This window comes from Pteronotus mesoamericanus, unplaced genomic scaffold (assembly GCF_021234165.1).
Source record: "Pteronotus mesoamericanus isolate MK-2021 breed Mesoamerican mustached bat unplaced genomic scaffold, CSHL_Meso_final contig_68, whole genome shotgun sequence".
Lineage (NCBI taxonomy): Eukaryota > Metazoa > Chordata > Mammalia > Chiroptera > Mormoopidae > Pteronotus > Pteronotus mesoamericanus.
The window spans coordinates 9,229,389-9,255,299 of NW_026555234.1; the positions used below are offsets into that span (position 1 = coordinate 9,229,389).

General features: G+C 37.1%; 2 protein-coding genes across 9 annotated transcripts in view; one reads left to right on the forward strand and one right to left on the reverse strand.

Annotated features, from left to right (window-relative positions):
- Positions 1-3,511: 3,511 nt before the first annotated feature.
- Positions 3,512-13,475, reverse strand: DCAF16 (DDB1 and CUL4 associated factor 16). 8 transcript variants are annotated; one of them, XM_054581976.1, is made up of 3 exons: positions 13,406-13,468; positions 10,190-10,348; positions 3,512-6,449 (listed from the first exon to the last, which is right to left on the reverse strand). In XM_054581976.1, exon 3 carries the CDS (start codon positions 5,835-5,837, stop codon positions 5,187-5,189), a length of 651 nt encoding a protein of 216 aa, XP_054437951.1. In that variant the 5' UTR covers positions 5,838-6,449; positions 10,190-10,348; positions 13,406-13,468; the 3' UTR covers positions 3,512-5,186. The 8 variants fall into 8 exon arrangements, with proteins under 8 accessions (XP_054437951.1, XP_054437950.1, XP_054437949.1 ...); XM_054581975.1 differs by lacking the exon at positions 13,406-13,468 and adding an exon at positions 13,239-13,397 and having other exon boundaries at positions 10,190-10,344; XM_054581974.1 differs by lacking the exon at positions 13,406-13,468 and adding an exon at positions 13,239-13,397.
- Positions 13,476-13,688: 213 nt separating this feature from the next.
- The window catches only part of NCAPG (non-SMC condensin I complex subunit G), a 33,860-nt gene continuing 21,637 nt past the window's right edge, over positions 13,689-25,911 (forward strand). Inside the window, exons 1-9 of the mRNA XM_054582243.1 lie at positions 13,689-13,799; positions 14,697-14,897; positions 15,331-15,559; positions 17,530-17,675; positions 17,950-18,034; positions 19,562-19,754; positions 20,240-20,389; positions 24,237-24,377; positions 25,116-25,239. Coding sequence (XP_054438218.1) covers positions 13,689-13,799; positions 14,697-14,897; positions 15,331-15,559; positions 17,530-17,675; positions 17,950-18,034; positions 19,562-19,754; positions 20,240-20,389; positions 24,237-24,377; positions 25,116-25,239 — 1,380 coding nt within the window. The remainder of the gene's footprint in view (positions 13,800-14,696; positions 14,898-15,330; positions 15,560-17,529; positions 17,676-17,949; positions 18,035-19,561; positions 19,755-20,239; positions 20,390-24,236; positions 24,378-25,115; positions 25,240-25,911) is intronic.

The window sequence follows — 25,911 nt, forward strand, 5'->3', positions numbered from 1 at the left end:
GCACAAATAAACTTTCAAATGATACCCTTGATTCCAACTTTGCTCCTCACCTTCACTTCCCAGGGTAACTTGTGCTTCAAATCATTGAACCTTTTGGGGGTTCTGAAAGGAGAAGATGTGTTCCAATTTGTGAGTCTTTTTGGCAATGAAGACTAGCTGCCAGAACTGTGCAACTTATTATTTAAATTTTGAAAAATACTTAATTTTCCCCTTCATGGCAAAGGAGAAAATAACTACTTAAAACACACATAAACAAGAAAACAATCTACCTGTTATTGAGACAGAATTTTAAAAACTATAAAAATGTCTGGAAATGTTAATGGTTATGTGATTATTTTAGCCTAATACAATTTGTCTTTCATAAAAACTCCCATATCTGCAATGGATCTTCCTTCTCCACCTCTCTGCAACATACTAACTGGGTGTCAACTATGGGTTAGCCTCCCCCCAACTCCCTATCAAGTATCTGGAAGTAAGGAAACACCACGGAACACGAAGAACCATACTGTTTCCTGGGAACGACATGACTACAATCCAAGCTGAATCAATGCTACCAACACATTTATTTATAGGCCTGCCAAATAAAACACAGGATGCCAGTTAAAATTTAAATTTCAGAAAAATAATTATTTTTTTCTAGTATAAGTATGTCCCATTTTTCATTGTTTATCTGAAGTTGATTTGGGTGTCTTGAATTTTTCCTAAATTTGGCAATCCAACACATTTAAAGAAACAATGTGTCGTAAGTACAAAGTGACCAACATTAAAAAAAGAAAAACAAAAACAACTGGATTCAAAGAGGAAACTGGGACCTGGACCAAAGCACTCAAGACACTGGGGAATTCTATGTTACTTACTACAAGGCAGGTAGCCAGGGGCCAACACCTTATAACCCACTTTGTGGCAAGTCCCCATGGAATGCGTAGGCTGTGACCAACATTAATGCTTTCAATTACTATAGGAATTTAGTGTCTCTGAGTTGTGGTTGGCTTCTTGTGTCACCAGAACTCTCCCACCTTACCAATTCATGCTGGTTGCTCAAGGTGCAATCATAAAACCAATCCAGGGTTTTTGATGGAACATGGCCATACCCTTGGACTGTTCCAATTGTTTGGGTACCTCCCAAAGGAAGTTGCCCTTACTAGACCACTGCCTAATCAATAGGCAATGGTCTGGGAAGGGCATACAATTAGTTTATGTCAACTAGTTATAAGTCACTAGTTGACATATTGGAACATCGGGTTCCACAGTTGACAATATGGCTAGAAATGTAACATTAAGCAAGAGCTTAGCAGTTAACCTAAACTTACCGCCCTGACCCTCCAATAGGAAGACATTATCAGCTCCTTAATTTACAAATTGTAACACATAAGACTCTTCCATCTGCTTTTTTTTAAAGGTTTTATTTATTTTTAGAGGGGAAGGAAGGGATAAAGAGAGGGACAGAAACAGCAATGTGTGGTTGCCTCTTGCATGCCCCCTACTGGGGACCTGGCCTGCAGTCCTGTCGTCCAGGCATGTGCCCTGACTGGGAACTGAACTTCACAGACCAGCACTCAGTCCACTGAGCCACACCAGCCACGGATGGTTTCTGTTGAAATCTAACATGACACCACACCAGCTTGGTCTCTGTACACTAGGAACACAATTTTAATTTTGCTTGGCTGATCAGGATCCTGAGTCTGCTAGATGATTACTTGATTATGTCCTACTCCAGGGAATAGGACTTCACTTTCCAAACGATCCCAGGGATTTTCATATTATGTGCTGGGGTCATCTATGTCTTCGCAAATAAAATGCCCAAACATCAGTCAACTTGCTGTTTCATAATCCAACCCTAAACTGTCACGAACATTGTAACAGCTGACCCTGCTGTTTACCAGCAACAACTCTGGTAACTGTCTGCCTGCCACATCATTTTAAATTATTTTTAAACCAGGCATTCCTTTCCCATCTCTCATTGAGAACTTGTCACAGCTCTCACAGCTAACAGGAGCTGGGTAGCTAGCAAGTGTCAAATCATTGTGGTAACTTTTTCCAGTTTTGTGGTTTCACTTCCAAAGCGTTTACATAACCCCACAGCTGCCACCAACCGAAAGGGCACAGAACATTGTATACAGTGATCAGACTCATACACATAGCCATTAACCTAACTTTGTTTAAAATTGGCAACGACACACCATACCCTCCATTTGATCACAGCAAGCTAAGGCAGAACACCTAGCAGTTGTGTCACCTAGTATAGCTCCCTCCATTTCCCTCGGTCCAATAGATATTGCTCATTGGTGGACTTGTATGTCAGTAGCTTCTACAAAGTTGTCTTACGAAGTCATAAGTTGTATATATATCCCAGCCACATGAGCAAAATAGTACCAGCCCTATTCTTTGTATGCCATTGCCTCATGAACTTAGCAGACACAACTTATCTATGTACAAAATACCTATCTACTTCATCTATTTACTTAGCTGACTTTTCCTTGCGTGGCTTAATTGTTGGAATGTGCCTTCCACATGTATTTACACTACATTTGGATGACTGCCCCACTTTCAAAAATTTAATGGCCAGTATAAGGATTAGCCTTATTTAGTGTAACAGGAAAGCAAAACATCAATGGCCAAAAGCTTTAGGGTAATTTATCTTGGTTCAATATATTTTAAAACTTATTTCGTATGCATAATATCTTAATTTTGCACTCCCTGTATTTAGATTATAGTAGGCATTCCCTAATGCTATTAGACGACTGAATTTCTAACAAGATTATTTAAAACTAATGGGCTGCTCCAAAAGATACTGAGTTCTCTAACACTGGAGCCAAAATTAGACCATTATTAAAGATGTAAGAGTATTTATCAGCATGACCCATGAACATGAACTAAAGGGGGGATTGATGGAGGGAAGCGGGGTACCAGGCAGAGGCCAGGGTAAAGGGGAAAAAAAATGGGACAACTGTTAATAGCATAATTGATAAAATATACTAAAAACAACCCCAAGTGACTTCTAAGGTCCCTAAATTGCTCTAACAATCTACTCTAATATCAAAACACTGTTTTCATTAGAGCAATTTTTTAAGGTGGATAGTTGATAGGAGCTCCAGAAAATAATTCCCTAAAGCTGACCTCCTCTTGCAATGTATTGATTTTTTCTTAGGAAAGTGATGGGTTTAAAATACATGACTGTGGTCTTACGGCCTCAAGGTATTTGAACAGATTCAATGAAAAGAGGCTGCCTATCTGTACTGAGACTTTAAATACTATTAAAGGCCATTGGTTTAGAAATCCTGTTTCCTTAGTCCTTTGATAAATATTTCTATAGAAAATAAATGTACCCTTCCTTATTCTAATTATGGTGACTGCCTTTAACCAAAGGCCCATGTAGGGTGAGTATGAAAGTGGTAAATTCACCCCTAACTCCACATGCATGGCACAAAATGAAGCGAAGGCTTAAGGCTTATTCAGGTGCCTGTTCTTTTATGCAACCTGGAATCACTTAACATGTAAGCAATTGGGTTCAAATCTGGGTCTTGACAACATCTCTCATTATCTTCCTCAAGTATGTTTCTTTTCTAGAGTTGCCAAGTCACCACTTATCAGAGACACTGTATAGATACAGAAGATACAGGTACTATATCTATTGACTTTATTCAGCACTTTGGGGATGTTGAATGCCTTAAGCAAGGCAAGATCTATTTCATTTGCCGAGAATAAATGACCATACTCTGTTTAGCATGTACAAGTCTGTTGGTTTATTCAGCCGCAAAGCTGGGGAAAGACTTCCTTTAGGAGTGAAGAGGAAAAATGCATTTATGAGGAAGGCATTTTAATACACATAAATGCATACACACACCCACTCATGCACACATATACACAGAAAAAGGAACATACTATGGTTACATAAACAACATATTTTAATTTTTTGGACCTATCTTTCCCATTCCCCCCTTAAAAGAAAAAGGCGTAACATTTTTAAAAAGTTTCACAGAAAACAGCTACATAGGAACAGTTTCTGATACATTCAGTTACACTAACAGTATAATACCTTTCAGTTCAGTAATTTTCCACTAACAAATACTTTTTCTACCTACTACAATCCCCTCCTTGTTCTTCCCTTAAGACAACTAAGGCTCAGCAGAAACACTCATTAGGGTATAAACATTCTCTCTTCTTAAAGTTGCTACACATTTTAAAATTTGTGATTCCATTAATGCTCCAATTTTTGATGCCACATTGTACACAGACTTAGTTACGGAGAAGAGGAAAAAGCAAAGCTAAGGGGGTATATAATATATCTTTAACAATCTATTTTCTGAATCCTTTAGATGCCCAGTTAACCAGGATCATACACAGGTTTTATTCTTTAATGTAGGTGTGTGAAAAGATCTAACGGTCTCATGCATTTTATGTTGACTTCTACATTTTGACTCAACTAAATAAACACTGCAAGACTCATTTACAAGAGTACATACACTGGTTCAGGTATATCTAAAGCTAATCTATGTAGAAAAATCAGTGATACTAAAAAACTCCAAATCAGTGGATTAGGCTGAGGTTTTCTGTAGTAAGGTTCTTTAAAGTTAGAAGCAATCTTGGAAAGTTTGCAATAGATGGGGAAAGTGCATGAAGTAACATACAGACTGAAACACTTCAATCCATTAGCAGTTAGTATTGAAAACATAAATGCTCTCTTAATAATCCTTTCCCTTTGGTCTTTTGGAATGTGTTTTATTTCTTCTTGATTAAAGTCTGGGTGCTAAGGTGCAGGAAATATACTCCTATAGAGAAGGGGTCTGTTTAATCCCCAGGTACAATCTTATAGGTCCATTTAGCTAGAGAGCGCCTGATGGGAACTTGTAAAATGTTTATGCTGAAATTGCAGGTACTGTAACAGGTCTGGAGTAGTGTAGGCTAAGTTTGAAACTGCACTTTCTCCCCTCAAAAATGCCACATGTAGACTAGTTCTCATTTTATCCACAGGGTCTATCAAAGGGAAAGCTCATGATGCACATTCTCTGCAGCTGAGTTATGGGCCTCTTGGATACACATCCAGTACTTGGTATACTCGGCTTGTCAGGACTGGGCAGTTTGGTTGAGGAGGCATTCCTTTCTCAACCCTGGGTTGATTCCTTTCTCAGCTTTGTACTGCTTTCTCAGTTAGCAACACGAGAGATATCAGAACAAATGGTGGATCTTTATAGTGATGCAGTTAAGAGTTTGTTAACTGCCTTTTGGAAGTCAGTGTAAGAGTAAGTGGTGTTGATGGGTTCAGTGCGGGTTGTTTCCTTAACTGTTTTAGTTAACCAGCCACAGCAGCAACCAGAAACACATGAATTAGGGATCTGTTTTAGGTATTCAGTTATGGGAGTGGCTCTACTCAAGGTTCGGCTTAACTGTTTGGTGGCAAACTGCAGTGCTCCATTCAGAGTGGCATGATCTCTAGAAAGCCGGCTGGGACTTGTCAGGGGCTTTTGAAAAGGTGGGACCCCACAAGAAGCCAGAGGTGGCCATTCAGGAATTGGTTCCAGTTTGGGTACACAGTGGGAGCAATGGGAGAGTCTTAGGCCTATCTCACGAAGTATATGGACCGGTGTGCTTGGATCTAAGAGTTTAGCATGATATAACCAGGAATTAGGATTTAAAGGTTTCCAAGTTGTTGAATATTTTAAAAGGCACTTAACCTGCCAGGCAAGACTCTCAAGAGGTGTTAGGTTGGGCACCACAGGGTCCTCCTCTTCAGAGGAATCCCACTCTTCCCCAGAACTCTCATTTAGGTAGTTAGCATTTTCTTCTTCCTCACTTTCTGATTCTGATAAGGGGTCAGGAGAGGGATTCCTGGGACCCATTAGGATACAACAGGAGAAGGAACCAGAAAAAGGTACAATTTAAGCCAGCAAAACACTGACTAACACAGGCAAACAGAAACAAAAGATGAAAAATCCTCTCAACAAGATTAACTTGCCTGTTTCTGAGTCCGTTACACAGAGTATGCCTTGGGCTTGCACCACTGTGCAGTTCTTCAGATCCTGTTGTATGTTCTTCACTTACAAAGAAGACATCTCAGTTCTCAGGACCAGTTCAGTTTGTAAAAGTGTTAGTCACTTACCAGTGGCACAGGTCAGAGTCTCTCCTTTAAATCCTGGCTACCCGAGAAGACAAAGGGTCCTCATCTAGGCAAGCTGATTTTCTTAGCATGGTCTCAACTGGTCGTGACACTGTGAAGAGACACTTGTGTCCTCTGTTTTGTTGCTAGGTTATTACATCTACTTGGTAGAGAAAAGAAACTCAGTGGTTGCCTTCAGAGTCTACTGGTGCAGCAAATTATGTGTAGAGCGATGGTGGGATGAGTTGTCGAGAACATCAGGTGCACATGGATCCGATGTTTTCCATAGGTGGTTCAAATGCCATTGGAAACTTGGTGGTTTAGCTGTTGGACTATCTGGAAAGGTAGCCTTAACCTGTGAATGAGAACACTAGACACATGATATTAAAGCCTGAAAGAACTAGGTAACATAGTCCACCTAATTATGAGTATCCAAGAACATGGATGCTGAACAAGAGGCCTCCTTGGCTTTCCCATCTCTATCTCACATGCTCAGGCAGATTTTCCTAGCGGGAATGGCTCCTAAAATCACAAATTGGTAAGGTGAGCCTGGGGCCGTTTTAATCCTCCTCTGGTACATATCTGGGCCAGTTTGTTTTTAAATATGCAGTTCTAGCCCAGAAAATTACTTCTGCTAAAGAAGATCCCTTATGTCCCAATCTCCAAACAGCTATAAAAATTCCTGTATATATATTTTTTAACTTGTAGATGTGCTTGGTGGGATTAGTTTTTGGAGACCTGTCCTGATTGTGGAGCTGCTAGATATTATATGACTTTTGCTGGGACCCCGGAGGTTGGGGTCATACGACCATACTCTACAGATATAAATCCTAATACAGTAGGAATTACACTGAATGTAAATAGATTAAACTCAAAATTAAAAGGCACACACTCAGACTGGATTAAAAAACAAAACAAGATTCAATAATATGCTGCTAACAAAAGATGTTTTAAAGCAAAAAGGCACAGAAAGATTAAAAAAAAAAAAGGATTAAAAAAGAAATATCAGGCAACTGTGGACCCAAATAAAGCTGAGGGAGCAATTTTAATATACAACATTAAGGTCTTAAATCAAAAATTGTAAGGGACAAAGATGGACAATACTGGTAAAGGCAACTGAATAAAGTGACATACAGTTAAATCCTCACTTAATGTCATCAACAGGCTCTGCAACTTTAAATTAAATGATGTTACCATAGGCTACTTGATATAAAGAATTACATTCTTATGGCATCTCATCAATGTTATAACAAAGTGATGTTGAACAAGATGATGTTATCTGAGAACCTGCTGTACGTAACATATATGCACCTGAAAACACATACTCAAAATATCTTGAGTAACAACTGATAGAATTAAGGAGGGAAATATAAACAGGGATACCAAAAGTATAAAGAACAGTTAAAATATTAATATGCTTTGGGTATTATTTAAGTAAACAGAACTCTGTACCAAACAACAGATACTCAAGTGCACGCCCACACATGCATTAGATTATAAAAGTATAACGAGATTCCAAAGGGTATTTCATTCAGACTAAATAATCTGACCACAGTGCAATAAAAGTAGATATTAAATGTTAGTTAAAAGTAATCCTATGTTGGGACCTAAATAACTCATGGGTTGAAATGGAAATTATAAAGGTTATTAGGAAATATTAAAACTGAATAATATAAACCACCCACAAGGCATAATTTGTGGGACATGGCCAAACCAGTACCCAAAAGAAATTTATAGCTTTGAGTACAAAGAAATTTAAATATCTACAAGTTCAGAATTCAATTCAAGATAGCGGAAAAGAGCAACAGCAAAATAGGCAGGAAGGAAATAATAAAAGCAGAAATGAAACAGTATATAAAATAGTAGTAGAGAAGACTGATAAAACTAAAATATTTCCTAAAAATATGAATAAAACAAAACTGGTGAGACTTATCCAGAAATATCTAAAAATAACAGATTAAAAATGAAAAAACATGACAAATATATGCTAAAATGTTAAAATCCAGATGAAATGGCTAAGTTCGAGAATATAAAATACTAAAATTCGTACAGGAAGAAATAGATAACTTCAACAGATTATACTAGTAAGTATTAAAGAAAATGAAAAGGTAACAATTTCCTTTTAAAAACAACAGGTCCCTATGGTTTTACAAGGGAGTCCCACTAATTCCTGGAAAATTCATGTTATTTTATATAAGCTTTCTTAGAAAAAAGAAAAATGTATATAAACTGACTAGCTCTCCTTTCATGAGAATAATAAAGTATTGATTCCAAATCTAAACATGAACCAAATAAGAAAAGTATAGGCTCATTTCACTTGCAAAAATTCCAAATATTACCCAACAAGACTATGTATTAAAGAAAAGAAAAATATGTTATAATCAGGTAGAGCTTATCCCAGGAAAGCAAGAATATCTTAACTTTAGAATATTTCTATATGTCACCACAGTAATGTAATAAAGCAAAAAATGAAAGCTACTTTCTCAACTTGGTAAGGGTTATTGGTCAAAAATTTCAGCAAATATTATCCTAAATGAGAAACTTTAGCTATAGTCCCTTAAAAAAGAAAATTAGATAAGGATGACCGTGATGATTGATCACAAAGAACCAAAAGTTCTACTCGAAGTTATAATAAAAGAACAAATGACAGGTGTAAGAACTGAAAAAAAAGAAATAAAGGTATTAATTTACAGATGATATGGTCATCTAACTTAAAAAGAGACTAACATGTAAACTATTAGAGCTAATGAAAGAGCTTAACAAAGTTTCTGGAACTTAGATTAAACACCTATAAAATATTCATTCATTTATTTATATAACACTACTTGCCAGGTACTATTCTAGAAACTGCATAAATGTTAACTCATTTTAAATAAACTCCCCTACAAACCTTACAACAGAAGTACTTTTATAGTCCTCATTTACACAAGGCTTAAGCTATGTGCCCAAGGTCACACATCTACTATTAATGAGTCAGAAATGTGAACTCTTTTAACTTCTATACCAGTAATACTAACTAGAAAATGCATTACATAAATACCTCTCACAAGGTAAATCACAAGACCAAAAATGACGAATTCAATCACATCAAAGTTAATCATTTCTTGACTGAACTAAAGATACAAAGAACGAAGTTTACAAATCAACAACAAAAAGTAGCAACCTCATAAAGAAATGGGCAAAGAACAAAATTATCCAGTTTACAGAAGGGAAAAGCCATAAGCTGTTAATCATATAAGCAAAGTGTAGTATTAGTCCATTAGTTTGGTAAAAAATTAGAAAGCTAGACGATGCCAAGTATTAGTGAGGAGACTAAAGGAACCCCTCTAGGAACCAGAAGTTACAGATTGGGATAAGCTTCCTGAAGAGCAACAGGCAGCACTCCTTAGCCAAACTATTTGCACATCTCATGATCCAGCAATTCTACTCTTGGGTATATATAGAAGAAGCATTCTAGATTTCCATCACTGGAGTTGTAGACAGGTAAAATGTGGTAAGAGCGCATTAGAAGTATACACTGCAATGTCTGGACCGAAGGCATAGCGCTACATGAAAAAAGAAAAAACAAAATGTCAAATCCCATTTATGCCATTCTGTAGGAGTAATTTCTAAAATGAAAGACAGTAAACATCTTTGGTTTCAAATATGCACTGAGTTTGTAGTAATACGGTCATATGGTATGGCTTCATGTCAGTAATACTCCTTTAAAGAACAGTACTTCTCTGGCTTCTATGCAGTCTTTTTATATAATTCAGTTCCGAGTTATGTCTGGCACATATTAGGGGCTTAGAAAGTTTTTAAAAAAAATTAATGAGGGAACGATGAAGGTCTGCTGTAAGTAACTATACAAATATGTTCTATTTTTATGTGAGGGAGACAAAAATTCCCAAATTATATTTAACTGACTTGGTAATATGGTGGACAAACATATATTATTAAACAGTGTTTAAAGCAGAATCAATAAAGATGGCACTACCAAAGCAATATAGAGGGAACTGCTTGTAACTTCATCTTCAAGAAGAAACATGAATTGCAAATACTTCTAAGTTTATATTATTACCTAGTTCAATATGAAAATGAAAATTCAAAACATACCGTAAGTCCTTATTTTATTGAGACAGGAGAAGCTGTTGGCTTTTAATTCTGTCCTCTTATTATTTTTACTATTTTCATTTCAACCAAATTCCATCTGCAAGATTACTGAGTATATTTGTCATTGCATTAATCAAAGCGTGCTTCAAAGGCTCACTCTACCTAAGTAGAAATAAGACAAAGTCTCTATGTAAATTCTAGAGTGAGCCCATCAATGTTACTCCTTTCCATTCCATGGGCATAGTTTTCCCGTGACAAAACTGAATTAACCACACCTACTCTGTATACTCCCATGAATAATTTACCTTTAAAAAATGATTTCCCTGTAGTTTCAGAACAGCCTTACCATACACATTTAGTTTTGTTATCTCTTCTTAGCAAATTTCAAGCATACATACTAATTAATAACTGAAGTTAACATGGTGTGCATTAAGTCTCTAGAACTTACTCATAACCAAAGTATAACCTTCGACCAAAATCTCCTCACTTCTTCCACCGACCCCTCCCCCACGACAGCTACTAGTAACTTCCATCTTATTCTATTGCTGAGTTTAATTTTTTTAGATTCCACATATAAGTGGGATCACAAAGTACATGTCTTTCTCTGTCTGCCTTATTTCCCTTAGCAGAATGTCCTCCGGGTTGAGCCATGTAGCAAATTGAAGGATTTCCTTCTTTTTAAAAGACTGCATATCCCATTGTGTGTGTATCTCACATTTTTATCCATTGTTGGACACTTAGGCTGTCTCCATATGTTGGCTACTGTAAATAATGCTGAGATAAATATGGAAGTGCAGATGTATATTTGAGATGGTGACTTTATTTCCTTTGACTATATACTCAGAAGTGAGAATGCTGGATCATATGAGTTATATTTTTAATGTTTTGAGGAACTGCTATACTGGTTTCTATAATAGCTGTACTAATTTACATTCCCACCAATATGTATAAGGCTTCTCCTTTCTCCACATCCTTGCCAACATTTGTTTTCTTTTCACTTTTTGATAATAGTCACCCTAACAGGTGCCACGTGTTACCTTACTATGGTTTTGACTTGCATTTCCCTAATCATTAGTGATGTTGAGCACCTTTTCATGTGCCTGTTGGCTATTAACATGTCTGCTTTGGAAAAATGTCTATTCAGGTCCTTTGTTCACTGTAAAAATTTTCTTTGGATATTGAGTTGGATGATTTTCTTATGTATTTTGGATATTAACCCCCTTTGGGATATATGGTTTGCAAATTATTTCTCCCACTGCAAAGGTTATCTTTTCATTTTGCAATCTTTAAAGTTTTTCCAGATTACAATGTTCAAAAAATACTGAAAACCCACTTAATCCGTGGTTGGGGGGGGGGGGGGGGGGGCGGGGGAAGGACAGATAGTTAAAGCATAGTTAGGCTGACCTCTGGCGGCCAGACGCCTCATCCTGCCGTCACTGACAAAATCCTATGACGCCATCTCATTTGCGGTGAGACAGCCAACTACAGTACAGTAAAGGACATGATGTTAGTTCACAGCCAAACAAAACAAAAGTAGCAGGCATCTGAGGCATATAGAAAGCTGAGCAATTAAAGGCTGCAAAAGAAGTAAATACCTCCAAACATTAGTTTGTTCTAATTTTTAGTTTCCATGAGACTTCACATAAAAAGCAAATGGTATATACAGGGGTTCTCAAAGATCGAATAGTTCCGTCCTATCCAATACTGTAGCCACTTGTCCTATGTGTCTGTTGAGCACCTGAAATGTGGTTAGTGTAAAATAATACCCAATTTCAAACTCTGAGGGGAAAATTGTAACAACTCACTTATTATTTATGTTGATAACATGTTGAAATATGTTGGATATACTTGGTTAAAAAATGAATGCCCTTACGAGGTTTCTTTCACCACGCCTTTCCGGGCATTCTGGTGCAATACATTTTAACTATAGTGACATTCTAAATGTTTCCAGTATATTCCACGTATTCTTAGGCCTCTCTCCTTTTGCTCCAACTGATTAAGCTAAGAGGCTTTTTCAGAAATTGGACATCTTTATAATTCTGAAATTATGGGCAACCCAAATGCTTTCATATTCATTACTTTATCATTTCAATACCTATAATGGGTCGGGAATTAGGACTATGAAGAGGATGGATGAATAAATTATGGCATATTCATGCAATTGAATACGACAGCAACCTGTGGCTCAGACTCCTCATCTTAACAGGAGAGAGCAGTTACCTCACATGGGCTGTTTGTAAAGATCAAGTGAAGTAAATTTCTCCGACCACCGTCTTGCACAAAAGGGTCCATAGACGTAAGTTACTATCATGCAAGTACCCATATAAATAAACCTTAAAAACAATACTGATTGCAAAAAGGAAATGGCATTTTCGAATGTTCGTATTAGAATACGAAAGCGATACAGTATACTTTTCAGAGATGTATTCATGTATCGCTAGCACATGGAAATTAACAGTAAATTTAGAAAATCACCTGGAGAGGGAAGGTGATTTTAAAGGAGGAAGATGTATGCGCGGCCCTGTAATCTTCTATTCCTTTTAGCTGGCTCATTTTGTTCTGACATAATTCCATTAAAAAAAGTTTAAAGGCTTAGTTTCTGCTCGAAGGCACTCAAATTCCTTTATCTTCACCACCACCCTGAACGCTCCGCCGTTCTCCTGCTCTTCTCTGCTGAGTACTCTGTCGTTATGCACCTTTGTGAACCAGGCCTCGAAAGCTGGTACATCTCAATTAAGCTGTTCTCTACATTAAACAGCGCCTCCCTTCGCAGCCGTTCCCAGCGGGCTTCCCTCGGTCGCCTCCTTCCTCCAGCCGAGGGCCCAAGGCTCAGAAAGACCGCGGCCCGCCTCCATCACGAGGCCGCGGAATGGCCCCCTCAGCGGACCCCTCAACATCTCCCTTCCCGGCAGAAGCCAGGCCGCGGCTCTGCCCTCCAGTACCCCTTATCTCTCCCTTCTCGACGGCTCTCCAAATACACCCCTCCTCCCGCCCCTCTGCTCCCCTTCGGTAGGAGCAGGGATATTTCCCTCAGCAGATTCCCTGTTCTCACCCATGGAGGGTCTTGTTTCTCTCTCGCCGCACGCCTAGCCGGACGACCAGGCTAGGCCCAACGCCACTCTGTCCCGACAGTCTCACCGCCACTCCGCTCGCCCTCTCAGCCTGGCCCACTTCCGGGCAAGCCTACGACCCCCTCCTCTTAGAAATGCCACTTCTCACCCGGAAAACGGCTGGATAAACCCCAAGCGCATGCGCCCCAAATGCAGCGTGCGAAGTGGGTGGATCTGTTTCTTCCCGCTCTCGTCTCCGGGCGCTACCGCGGCAGTATCGCGGTATTTCCTTCTCCCGCGGGAGTTATTTAAACGCTCAGGCGGTAACTACACCCCGGGCGCTCAGTGGCCGGCAGAAGGGGTTTTGGAAGACGTGGAGGTTAGGCTAGTGGCCTGTCGGTCCAGCTGCGGCCGATCGCATCCGGGGCTCGTCCCCGCAGAGTCGCGCCACCATGGGGGCAGAGAAGAAGCTGCTACCAATTAAGGAGGCCTTCAGGCTGGCGCAACAGCCGCACCAGAACCAGGCGAAGCTAGTGGTGGCGCTGAGCCGCACCTACCGTACGGTAAGCGCGCTGGACCCCGAGGCCCCTGGCCGCTGGTGCCCCTCGCCTTCCCGTGACCCTCCAGACTCGTCGCTTCGCGACTCCAACTAACTTAAACCTCCCGGCCCGGTGACTTGGCGGGAGACCTCCGGGTACCCCTTCTCTCCGCGGTGGCCTCCGGCGCGGACCGTTAATCCTTTGTAGACTTTTACGAGCTCCGAAGGCGACCAGGCACCCATAATTGGGCCTCAGCGTAGATCTCGGAGGCTCTGCTTCAGCGGTTGTCCCTCCGGTCAAGTCAGAATGCCCGACCGTCAGTCAACCTAATCTAACCTCTCCCGTGGTTAAATGGAATCGAATAATCAAATAGCAAATTAATTATTAGGACTTGGTTCTTACTGTTCATGTAAATACTGTTTGTTTTGTTTGTCTCGAGTGGAGCCCTGGCTAGGACAATGAATTTCGAAAAAATTAACTATCTTGAGGTCCAAGAAAAAAGTGTAAATCAGTGTAATAGGACTTGAAAGATTTGAGACAGGATGTTAAAGTTACATCAAAAGGAAGTTTCTGTGCCATAGTAAGGCTAAATATGATAAAACATTAAAGCCACTGTTGATCTTGGGTTCATGTTTTTATTAACCCGGTACTAAGGCATACTGAGAATTAAGCGATATTGGAGGAAAAAAGGAATCGTTTCATTGCCAAAATTCACTATTGTTTTCTCCCTGGGAGAAGTGCCTCTCTGGAGAGAAATTTGTGCAAATTTATTTCCCTTTTGATGGTTTGGATAGTTCAGTGTTTATTAAATAATGACTTTAGTTTGAGTTATGGCTACTGCTTTCCGCTGTCTTAGGGTCGCGTTGGGAAAATAAGGATTTTTATCAGTACAGCCTGTGAAGGGCTTCCTTTGTCTTTCAGATGGAGAATAAAACAGTTTTTCACGAGGAATTCCTTCATTACCTTAAGTATGCAATGGTGGTCTACAAACGTGAACCAGTTGTGGAGAGGGTAATAGAATTTGCAGCGAAGTTTGTTACTTCATTTCACCAGGCAGATGAGGAAGATGATGAAGAGGAAGACGGTGGCATTTTGGATTATTTGTTTACTTTTCTATTAAAGGTATTATGGAAACCAGAACTTCGGAGCAGTAATTGTAGAAACTTTTACTATATTAAAACGGCCAGGGAGTTGTATAGAGATTGAAATATTGGGTAAATGAGAAAATGTCTGTTTTTTACAGGAAATTTTAGAACTGTCGTTAAGATTAAATGGTGGACTTTTAAAATAACTCGAGCACTAACTTTTTAATGACATTTCTAAACCAGTTCTCTAATACATTTATTTTAAATGAGTATTTTAAAATCAAAGTAAGAATGCCTATAAAAAGGAACGAATATACTCTTGTAATTTAGCAAATACTTTACACCATGGATTTTGAGACTTTATATAATGTATTTTTTGTATGCATATGCATCAAGGTAGCATAGAATTCAAATGATGTGTGATTATTTAGTAATGGCAGGTGGCTAAATTTTGATTATTTCCATTTCAGTCTCATGAAGCAAACAGCAATGCCGTTAGATTTAGAGTGTGCCAGCTCATAAACAAGCTCTTGGGAAATATGCCAGAAAATGCCCAGATTGACGATGATTTGTTTGATAAAATTAAGGAAGCCATGCTTATTAGATTGAAGGATAAAATTCCAAATGTGAGGTTACAGGCCGTCCTGGCTCTTTCACGACTTCAGGACCCCAAAGACGAAGACTGCTCAGTGTCTCACGGTATGTGTAGCTCCCAAAATCGTTTTTCAGTTTTGGTGACTTCCTTAACTTAACAGTAGATGAAATTTTTGTTATGAACTATGTATATGAGAGGATATATATATGACTTTTTAAAACCCAAGGAGACCACCCAAGTGTCAAAAACAGCATTATCAGTAACTTTCCAAAGTTACTTGGAAAGTAACTTTGGGCCCCACCCCAGTTACATCACTCTCTCTCAGAGACAATGATTATCCTGAGTTTTGAATGAATTCTCTTGTCTTTTTGTTTAAACAATTAACTGCATGTGTGTATCTCTAAATAATGTTAAGCTTTGCATGTCATTTTGCATGCTATATGTGTTGTTATGTATTTTTCTGGGCTCTCAACATTATTTTGTAACTAACATTCATGTTAATCTGTTTATTTACTCTTTTGTAGCATTCTGTGTTATGAGCGTAACACAATTTATTTCTAATACTGGAGGACCTTCTAGTTGTTTTCAGCTATTTTGCCCTTAAAAAACAATGTTGTTTCTATAAACTAACAAATGATTTCTGGTGCATAGGTTAAAGGTTTTCTAGGGTATACATGTGTATTCAGCTTTATTAGATAAGATACAAGTGTTGTTGTGTAAAACAGTTTACCAATTAATATTCCCAATAAAAGTGCATACAAGCAGCCCTGGTCTGTGTGGCTCAGTGGCTGGAGCGTCACCTAGTGCACTGAAAAGTGGCGAGTTGGATTCCCAGTCAGGGCATGTGGCTAGGTTGCGGGTTCAGTCCCTGGTGGGGGAGCATATGGGAAGCAGTCAATGTTTCTCTGTCTCTCTGTGTGTCTGTCTGTCTCATCTACATTTCTCCCTCTCCTTCTCTCCCTCCCCCACTTCGTTCCTCTTTCTCTAAAATCAATGAATATATATGTCCTCAGGTGAGGATTGAGGGGGTGGGTAATCCATACAAGTCTTTATTGATCCATATCCTCTCCAGTGTTTGGTATTTCAGATTTTAGATTTTTTTCTGTGTGATGTATGTCATTGTTATGCATCTTTTTTAATGTTTAACAGCCAATTACATTTATTCTATTACATAACATTTGTTAATGTGTTCTGCCTGTTTTACTGTTGGTTTTTCTTACTGAGTTTTGGAGTTCTTTATAATGAAAAGAAATTCTTTGGTTATGTGAATTGTAGATCTCTTCCTATTTTAAATGGCTTATTGTTTCACTCTTTTTGGGATGTCTTTTGTTGGATAGAGTTCCTAATATCAAAATTAGCAATCTCATGATTTGTACTTTTTAACTTTTATTTAAGAATCTTTCTTTACTTCTGGGCTCATAAAGATAGCCTAAGTATATTTTGGGCATTCTTCTGTTCAGTTTTCTCTTTCTTCCTGTGACTAGCTTTATAATCAATTTTGATCACTGGTGGTACTTGATATTTTTTGGTGTTAAACGATGCACAAAATAATAATGTAGAAAAACGTGTTTAATAGTCAACATGTGTTTGTTTATAAAGCTAGGAAAAAATTGAGAAGTAGAGGTGAATCAACATTTAAGTACAGGAATGGATTTTATTTCAGTAAAACCAGATATTTCTTTTTAGAACTAATTAATAATCAGAATAATAATGAGCCCTTTTTAAAGTCATAGCAATATAAAAATAAACTGACTGCTACGCTAGACATTCTTCTAAATTTTGAAGAGTAGCAGAGACATCTTAATGACAAGTTTTCCAGGATCTTTAGTGCTGTTTGTTTTTGTTTTAGCCTCCATGCCCAGTCCATTTAGTACTTTCCCATTCTGTCCTTTTTAAGGGAAGTTGGCAGAAAAATAATCTTCACCTAAAATTAAATGTGTAAGACTAAAAAAAAAACAATATATTTTTAAATCCTTTTAAAGATAGTATTAAATATCACATTGTGGGCTATCTTATGAATATGGTTAGAGAAATATTTCTTTAATGTACTAAAATATATTGTTTTGTTTTTTAGCATATGCTACTATGATTGAAAATGATTCAAATCCAGAAGTTAGGCGGGCAGTGTTATCATGTGTTGTACCATCAGCGAAGACTTTGTCAAAAATTGTAGGGCGCACCAGGGATGTGAAAGTGGCCGTCAGAAAGCAGGCTTATCAGGTAAATAAGTTCAGTATTTTGTGTAGGTGTATTCTTTAAAGTCAAAAAGCCATATTCTTAAGGTACTTTTTAAAAATATTTGGGAAATAATAATGATTTCATTAATTGAGATTTGTACATATGGAAAGTATAGGTAATTTAATGTATTACCAGATACTAATTTTTTTGGAGATTCTGGATAATTTTCTTAAAAGAAGGAGATAGTACTAGTTATGCAATATGTAAGCTATGTTGAGTTTAATGACCATCTTTTTGTTATTATTATCTCTTTAAGGTTTTAGCTGAAAAGGTTCATATGAGAACTATGTCCATCGCTCAGAGAGTAACGCTCCTTCAACAAGGTCTTAATGACAGATCAGGTAAGATAGACATCTTTAGTAAATTTTGAGTTCAGATGTAAAAGGTTTAGGAAACTTAGGAAACAAGTGTCCTAAATTAAGTCAAGTAAGCCTATTCCACAGACCATAGAAATTTATCTTGGTGTATTGTATACAAAACATTTCCTAAAGTTAAAGATCTTGATACTTAGAAGGAGCAGAGTTTGCTTTAATTCTCCTGAGTGTTACAAATGGAGAAACCATAGCTTGCAGCTATAGAGCTAATTTACACTAGAAACAGGGCAGGATCTCTTTTTCACACTCTCTCCTTTATTAAAATGCTATCTCCTTTGTGGAGTGGGGAAACCCCCAAAAAACCGGAATTATCTTCTGGAGGGTCGACCCCTTGTTGTACAGCTTTCCTCTGCTGGGCAAGTGTTCTAGGAACCCATCTGTATTATCAGTGTACCAACTGGCGTTGTTGTGAGAGGCTGCGTTCAGCTTCAGTGAGGTTTTTTTTTTTTTTGAAGACTCAACACCATGCTGAGTGTTGAGCAGTTTTTGACCAAAAAAGGGGCATGACTCCTGTGCCCCACCCTCCCTATTCACCTGATCTCGCCTGTAGTGACTATTTTTTTTGTTTCCCTGGATGAAAAAAGGCCTCTAAGGGAAACATTTTGCTAATGTGGAAGATGTGAAACAAAAAAATGGCAGAAGCACTAAAGGGCATCAGAATCAATGAGTTCAAAAACTGTTTTGAGCAGTGGAAAAAATGTCTTGATGGGTGTGTTGCATCAAATGGAGAGCACTTTGAAGGTGACTGAAGTTTAAACATGTAAGAATAAATAAATACACAATTTTTAATAAATACATTCCAGTTTTTTTGGGTCCCCTCCTTGTATATCTTGCTATGAATGTGTTCTGCACATTGGAAACAGCAATCAGCAATGGCCATAGTAGTATACTTTTCTTATTTTTTTGTTGTTTTCTTTTATGTTGAAACTAGAGAATCTGCTTACAAGAATGATGACGAATGATCTAGTTTAAATTTCCCATCTCTACGAGAGGACTAAAATAGCTTAATTTTGCTGTGCAAGCATACCTCAGTTTGAAAACATTAATTGTCACAGGATTAATGATTAGAATGACTTTAAAAACTAAGAATAAGGTTTGTTCAGTCATATATGCTGGTATGATTCACTACTGCAAATAGTATCGCACATAATAGATGAAGTCAGTCAACAGCAAAATAATAAGTATTACATAGTCTAGCCTAAGACCGGAAGCCCGCTGAACCTGGAGGAGAAGGAGTGCAAGGTTGTGGTTGTGTACTTACTTCTAACCTTTTTCATTTTTATTTGGAAATGAGTATCATAGTGATTTTTGCAATATCATTGTACTTCTATTTTTTCATTAGTATGCTTTATTCTGCCTTTTGGTCTCTTTCCATTTCTATTCTGAATACCAACTTTTTGTTAAGGCTGATCTGGTAAATTAATGAAAAGAGACAAATTCAGGAAATGGAAGATAGAGAAAGCCTGTTTACCTGTGTTTCAAATGACTTAACAGAACCTGTGAAGCAAGCAACGCAGAAGCATCTTCTCCAAGGCTGGCTTCGTTTTACTGAAGGAAATATATTAGAGTTGCTTCATCGGTTGGATGTGGAAAATTCCTCTGAAGTGGCAGTCTCTGTTCTCAATGCCTTATTTTCAGTGACTCCTCTTAAGGAACTGGTAGAAATCTGCAAAAATAGCAATGACAGGTATATAAAGTATTCATTATAATTTGAATTATATTGGAGTGTGATACTGACAGACTTATACAATGAAGAATATCTTCCTCCTCCCATTACTTCAGATTGTACTAGTAATTTTATCTACTCCTTATTTTTTTACTCAAGTGGATGTCATTTTTTCTGTTTTCTCCCTTGTGTAAGAACTCACTACTTAATCATAAACTACTTTAGCTCCATTTTTTAAAAAAAGTTTTTTAATTTTGTTACTTTGATTTTTGCACTAGCCTACTGTGGAATGTTCAACGGCATGCATCCCTCTAGTATGTTTGCTCATTTGATTTATTTTTTTGGTCTAAATTTTGTCATTCTTTTTTTATGGATAACCTAATGACTTTGCAGTTTTTAAAAGATTGGTGGTTACAAATCTAGTTTGCTTCTTATTTCCGTTTTTCTATTCAATTTTTTTACTGGATATTAAGATCATGTGCTTACTTTCTCCTTTTTAAATGAAGGAAATTGATTCCAGTGGAAACCCTGACTCCTGAAATTGCTTTGTATTGGCGTGCCCTTTGTGAATATTTGAAGTCAAAAGGAGATGAAGGTGAAGAATTTTTAGAGCAGATTTTGCCAGAGCCCGTCATATATGCCGAGTATTTACTGAGGTACAATTTTTTCATTTGGTTTGGAACGTACTTGTGTTGCTATCTGTGTCAGTCTCCCGGCCTCCTCCCTCAAAGACAGGCTGGATTGAGAATAAGTTAAAAACTATATTTTTGGACAGGCATAGGTAAATAGGTATGTATATTGAGTCTCTCTGAAGAAGGAGTACAGTCAGTGTGTTTAGGGACATTTCCTGAAAACTGTTACAATGTGATTATGTACATTTCTCCATAAGGTTGATGACACCTTACTCTGCAATCGGTTAGCAAACTTTTACTAAGTGCCAGAGGGTAAACATTGTAGAGTCTGAGAGCTACACTGTCTTTGTCACAATGAATCAGTTCTACTTTGGTAGTGCAAAAGCGGCCAATGACAATATGAAATGCCTAAGTGTGACTGTCGATAAAACTTTTATTGACGCTAAGATTTGAATTGTGTTTAATTTTCACATGTATATGTTTACACACATAAATATTTCTCATCTAGACACTATTTTAAACTACTATTTAAAAATGTAAAGAGCTTGCCCGCTATGGAGAAATGAGCAGTAGGCTGGGTCTGGTACATGGCCCATAGCTGTCCGACTGGCAGGGTGGGTGTTCGCGGCCAGTTTTAGTTTTGATTAAAATTGGCACTATTTGACTTTTGGTTTTCTAAAAACTTTTTTCAAAATTTACTTGTTAAAAAATATTACTTGAATTACTCTAATTTTGTTTATTTCACTTTAAAATTATACAAGTGAAACATGAATGCATTCTTGTCAAAATTGGTATATATAGAATAAAAATATGAATTCCCTCTTTTACCTTCTAATTCCTCAGTTTCATTGATTTCCTTGGAGTTACTAGCTCACCAATTTGAAGCATATACTTTCATACCTTTCTCTACATTTACATATACATACACTAAATGCAGAAATGCTTTTTTAAACATAGTACACTATACACAATTTTTTTTAACTACTGATGTTTGAGGTCATTATATGTTGGTGCATATAAATCTGTCACAGCCTTAACAAGAGCATATTATTCCATAGTGTGGTGGTATCATTTAGTTTACTCCTTTGTTGATGGGCATTTTAAGTGTTCACAGTTTTCACTGCTATTAAAAGTGTGTTCAGCTTCCTTGTACATCTTTAGGTATGTTCAGGTTTTTGTGGGGTTGATTCCCAGAAGTGAAATTGCTGGTCCAAAGGCTATATATATTTTGGTAGATACGAGTGTGTAGATTTTTAATTATGCTTAGGGTGCGTTTATAAAAGCCTGTCTATAATATGAATTATGGGCCTGATTTTCTTTGTATAAAATATACTATTTTGATTTTGCTTATAATGGTCTTACATGTAAGTTAGGCAGCAAAGCTATAAATGCATTTGAATTTTGTATGCAAAATATTAAATCCAGGATAAATTTCTTAAATGTGAGCCAATATGGAAACTTACAGCTTGAGCTCATAATAACATCATGAAAAACATGCGTGAATCTACTAAGTTTTAATAATTATTTCAGACTTTAACATTTGAGTGTTCATTATAATGCTGTTCGGATCATGTTGAAATGTTTCCAAATGAGCTTGATAAAATGCTTAGTAATATGTATTAATGTAAAAGTGATAACTGCTTATAGAAGATGGAGAGAATATAAAAAACATGAGGAAATGTTAAATGTTTAAGTAACATAAAGGGGAAGACACCTCAAGGACAGCTTCACAAATTGATTAATTCTTAGTTAATATTGACACGTAAACAGCTTGATTCTTTATTCTTATATATCTTTTGTCACTTAATCTGTGAGTTTTGTAATAACTTCAATCAACTTGTCTTATTTATAGAAGGGAAAACTTAAAAGTTGTATTTTAATTATTATTTAAAGAATGCTTTTGAAATAGAATGATTTTCTTTTTGGAGAAATATTACTAGATAAGATTAATATATTCAGGTACAGAAACAAAATTAAATGGAAAAACTGTTTCGTGATAATCTCAGAAATGTATTTTCATGCATTTTGTAGTGGGAAGAGTTAATGACTCAAAATTCTGATATGAAACAATTTTCTGTTATCTAAGGAATCAGGGATATTAAATGACAGATCCCTTCATTATAATGAATATCTTTAAAAATGGTTAAAAAGAGATGACTTCATGGTAATTAAAATTGGTGGTTCCAGCTATACAGTTCAGGATGTGATACGTATTTATGAAACAGCTACTCTTTGATGCTCTGCATTGTGCTGAAGCTGGGGTAAAGCCGGAAGGGATTCAGAGATGAGTGAAAGAGTTTTAGCCTGTTAGAAGTCAGTAACTCCGCTGGTCTGTTGATTTTGATAAATGCTAGTTTTGTCGCTTTCCCTTCGTTTTCTGCTAGAGCCCAAAGGGTGGCTGGCGCCCTCAAAGGCCCTGATTCTCATGACCAGAGATTTATGAGATGAGTCAGTTTATTCATCATACATAATTCTGCCGTTTCTGTCACTTGATTTTTGTTGATATTTAAAAAATGACATTTTTTATCCACATTGTTGTTTTTCATATTCCAACCCAAAGGCACTTAGTTGTTAGAAGAATTAAGCTTAAACTCTTAATTCTTCTTTTAAGTATCTCCCCCTGCCATGCACACTCACAAAAGGGAGGTCTTCTGTAGGCTCTTGAGTATTTTCTAGGTGAGGATTATAAAAGGTTTTAATTTGGGCAGCCATAGTAGGAATACAGGGGTAGTTGATGGTGCTGTTCAGTATTACTTACACGAAAATAAGAACAGTACAAAGATCAGTAGGGCCCTAAACAAGGATAATACAAATCAATTAAGCTATCTATATTTTTCCGATTTTTTAAAAGTCCTTGTATTCATGGATTACTTGTGTTATTACTATTATTACTACTATTTTAAAATTTTTAAAGCTTTTTTATCCTCACCCAAGGATATGTTGATTTCATAGAGGGAGAGGAAGGAGGAGAGACAGAGAGAGTGAGAGAAACAGATGTTAGAGAGCAACATTGATGTGAGAGAGCACCATTGATCCGTTGCCTACGGCCTGCACCCTGAAGGGGATTGAACCCGCAGCCTACCTATGTGCCCTGACCGGGAATCGAACCCACAGCTTTATGGTGCATGGGTCGATGCTCCAACCAACTGGACCACCCGGCCAGGGCCCTTCTAGTCTTTTAAACAAAATGATGGTTAATTAGGGATGATGATGGAAGACTAGCTCTTTATGAAATTGGATTTTGGCGAAGAGATTCAGAACCTTATAATTGAGAATAAAAGTGATATATACTAATATAAAATAATATTGAATATCAGCTGTAATAGGAAAATAAAAAAAAACAGCCCTGGCTAATGTGGCTCAGTAGATCGAATGCTGGCTTATGAACCAAAATGTTGCCGGTTCGATTCCCTGTCAGGGCACATGCCCTGGTTGTGGGCCGGATCCCCAGTTAGGGGTGCGTGAGAGGCAACCGACTGATGTTTCTCTCCCTCTCTTTCTCCCTCCCTTTCCTTCTCTGTGAAAATAAATAAAATTTTAAAAAATTAGTGAAAAAATATAAGAGAATACTAGTGACAATGAAATAATTATCAGTTTGAGAGATGTATATATGTAGCTTTTGAAAATTTCCCATAGGAAATTTGAATCTTCAATGAAAATACATTTTCTAAATAATTTTGATTCAAGCCAATAAGTTTCCTTACAAAAAAATTCATGACAATAGTGTAGAGTTTACTCTATAGACCTAATGAGTATCATGTGGTATATGTTTGGATTAATGTGAACTGAATAAAATCCCTCTTCTGACTTAATGGGGGGAGCTGTTTAATGTTTTTTAACACATTCTACATTTTATTAATTCTTATTTTAGTTATATTCAGAGCATTCCAGTTGTTAATGATGAACAGAGAAATGATTTTTCCTACTTTGGACATTTGATGACAAAAGAGTTCATAGGTCAGCAATTGATTCTAATTATCAAGTCTTTGGATACCAGTGAAGAAGGAGGAAGGTATGTCTAAATGTTAATAGTTCTGATTTGTTTATCTAATCCTGGATTGAAATACAGCCTTGTTACCATATAATTAAATATACAGGGGTGAGCAAAGGTCCTAATTTGTTCTTTTAATCTTATATTGAAATACAGTCTTGTTACCATATAATTAAATATACAGGGGTGAGCAAAAGTAGGCTAATAGTTGTATGAAAAATAATACAAGAAGAAACTGTTTTGCATACTCACAACCGTAAACCAACCTAGCTCTCTAACATGTTGTAAAAAGTATTCTCTTTCCTCTTACATGTGTAATATATAACAAAAAATTACCCTTTACTCCCTTCTCCCCTTCCATATATGTGAATGTGTATATATATAAAAATATAATATACATGAGGTCTTAATTCATTTTCTTCAGAGTAAATCAATGAAATTGCAGGTTTATGCTTAAAAATCTTTTTGTCTTTATGGCAGAGAGGGCTAGTAATACTATCTAAAAGATTTGATTCACTTCTGGTATTTTCATCATGTTTATATATGAAAGATTGTAAGGTGATTTATAATAATAATTTTTTTTTTGCAGAACAATGAATTTTTGACCTGAAATTTGTACATATATTTTTGTAGCTATAGTGATAAATATTAAAAAGAACTGAGACAAATGTGGTTTGTCTGCAGAATAGGTGAAATGTTACAGAAAAAAATGTTTTTCTACTGTCATGTTTAAGTTAAAATAGTTTTTCTGGAACACAGGAAACGGCTGCTGGCTCTTTTACAGGAGATTCTTACTCTACCCACAACGCCAATGTCCCTGATTTCTTTTCTTGTTGAGAGACTGCTCCACATCGTTCTGGATGATAATAGGAGAACACAAATTGTAAGTAATTTTCTTCATTGTTGGTCCATGACCGAGGATTGTTTCAGTTTCTTTTCAGTACTTTGTGCTTTGTCCTTAACTGCCTTTGTTTTAATTTTGTCTCTATCAAGTTTTTAAACTTAGATCCAAATCTCTCACACACAGACACATTTCAAAAACATCTCTTCTAAGTCATGCGCATGGACAGCAGCGTGGGGAGAGCAGGAGGGAGCGGGGTGGGTGGTGGAAGAGCATATGAGGGGGTAAATGGCAATGGAAAACAAAATACAATAAAAACAAACTAATAAAGAATAAACTCAACTGACAGGGTAATATATTGTTGCTGTGACTATCAGTTTGAAATGGAGCAGGTCAGGGGAGAGGTGTCATTGGGCATCGGTCACGTCGGTGTTTGAGAGCTGGCCCAAGTTACACACACCTGGGTTCACATCCCCTCTGACACTTTACGGCTTTGTGATTTGGGGCAAGTGATTTAATTTTGAGGGTTTTTTTTCACTTGTCTGCAAAACAGGAGTAACAGTAAAACCTACCTTTCATTGTTCAATGAAATAATGTTCATAAAGTGCTTTGTAAATACAGAAATAAGTGTTACTATAATATTACTGTTGCCAAGTGTTATTTTCCCTGGGGTAGTCCAAAAAGACAGACCTGTAGCATTGCTTTTCATAAAAC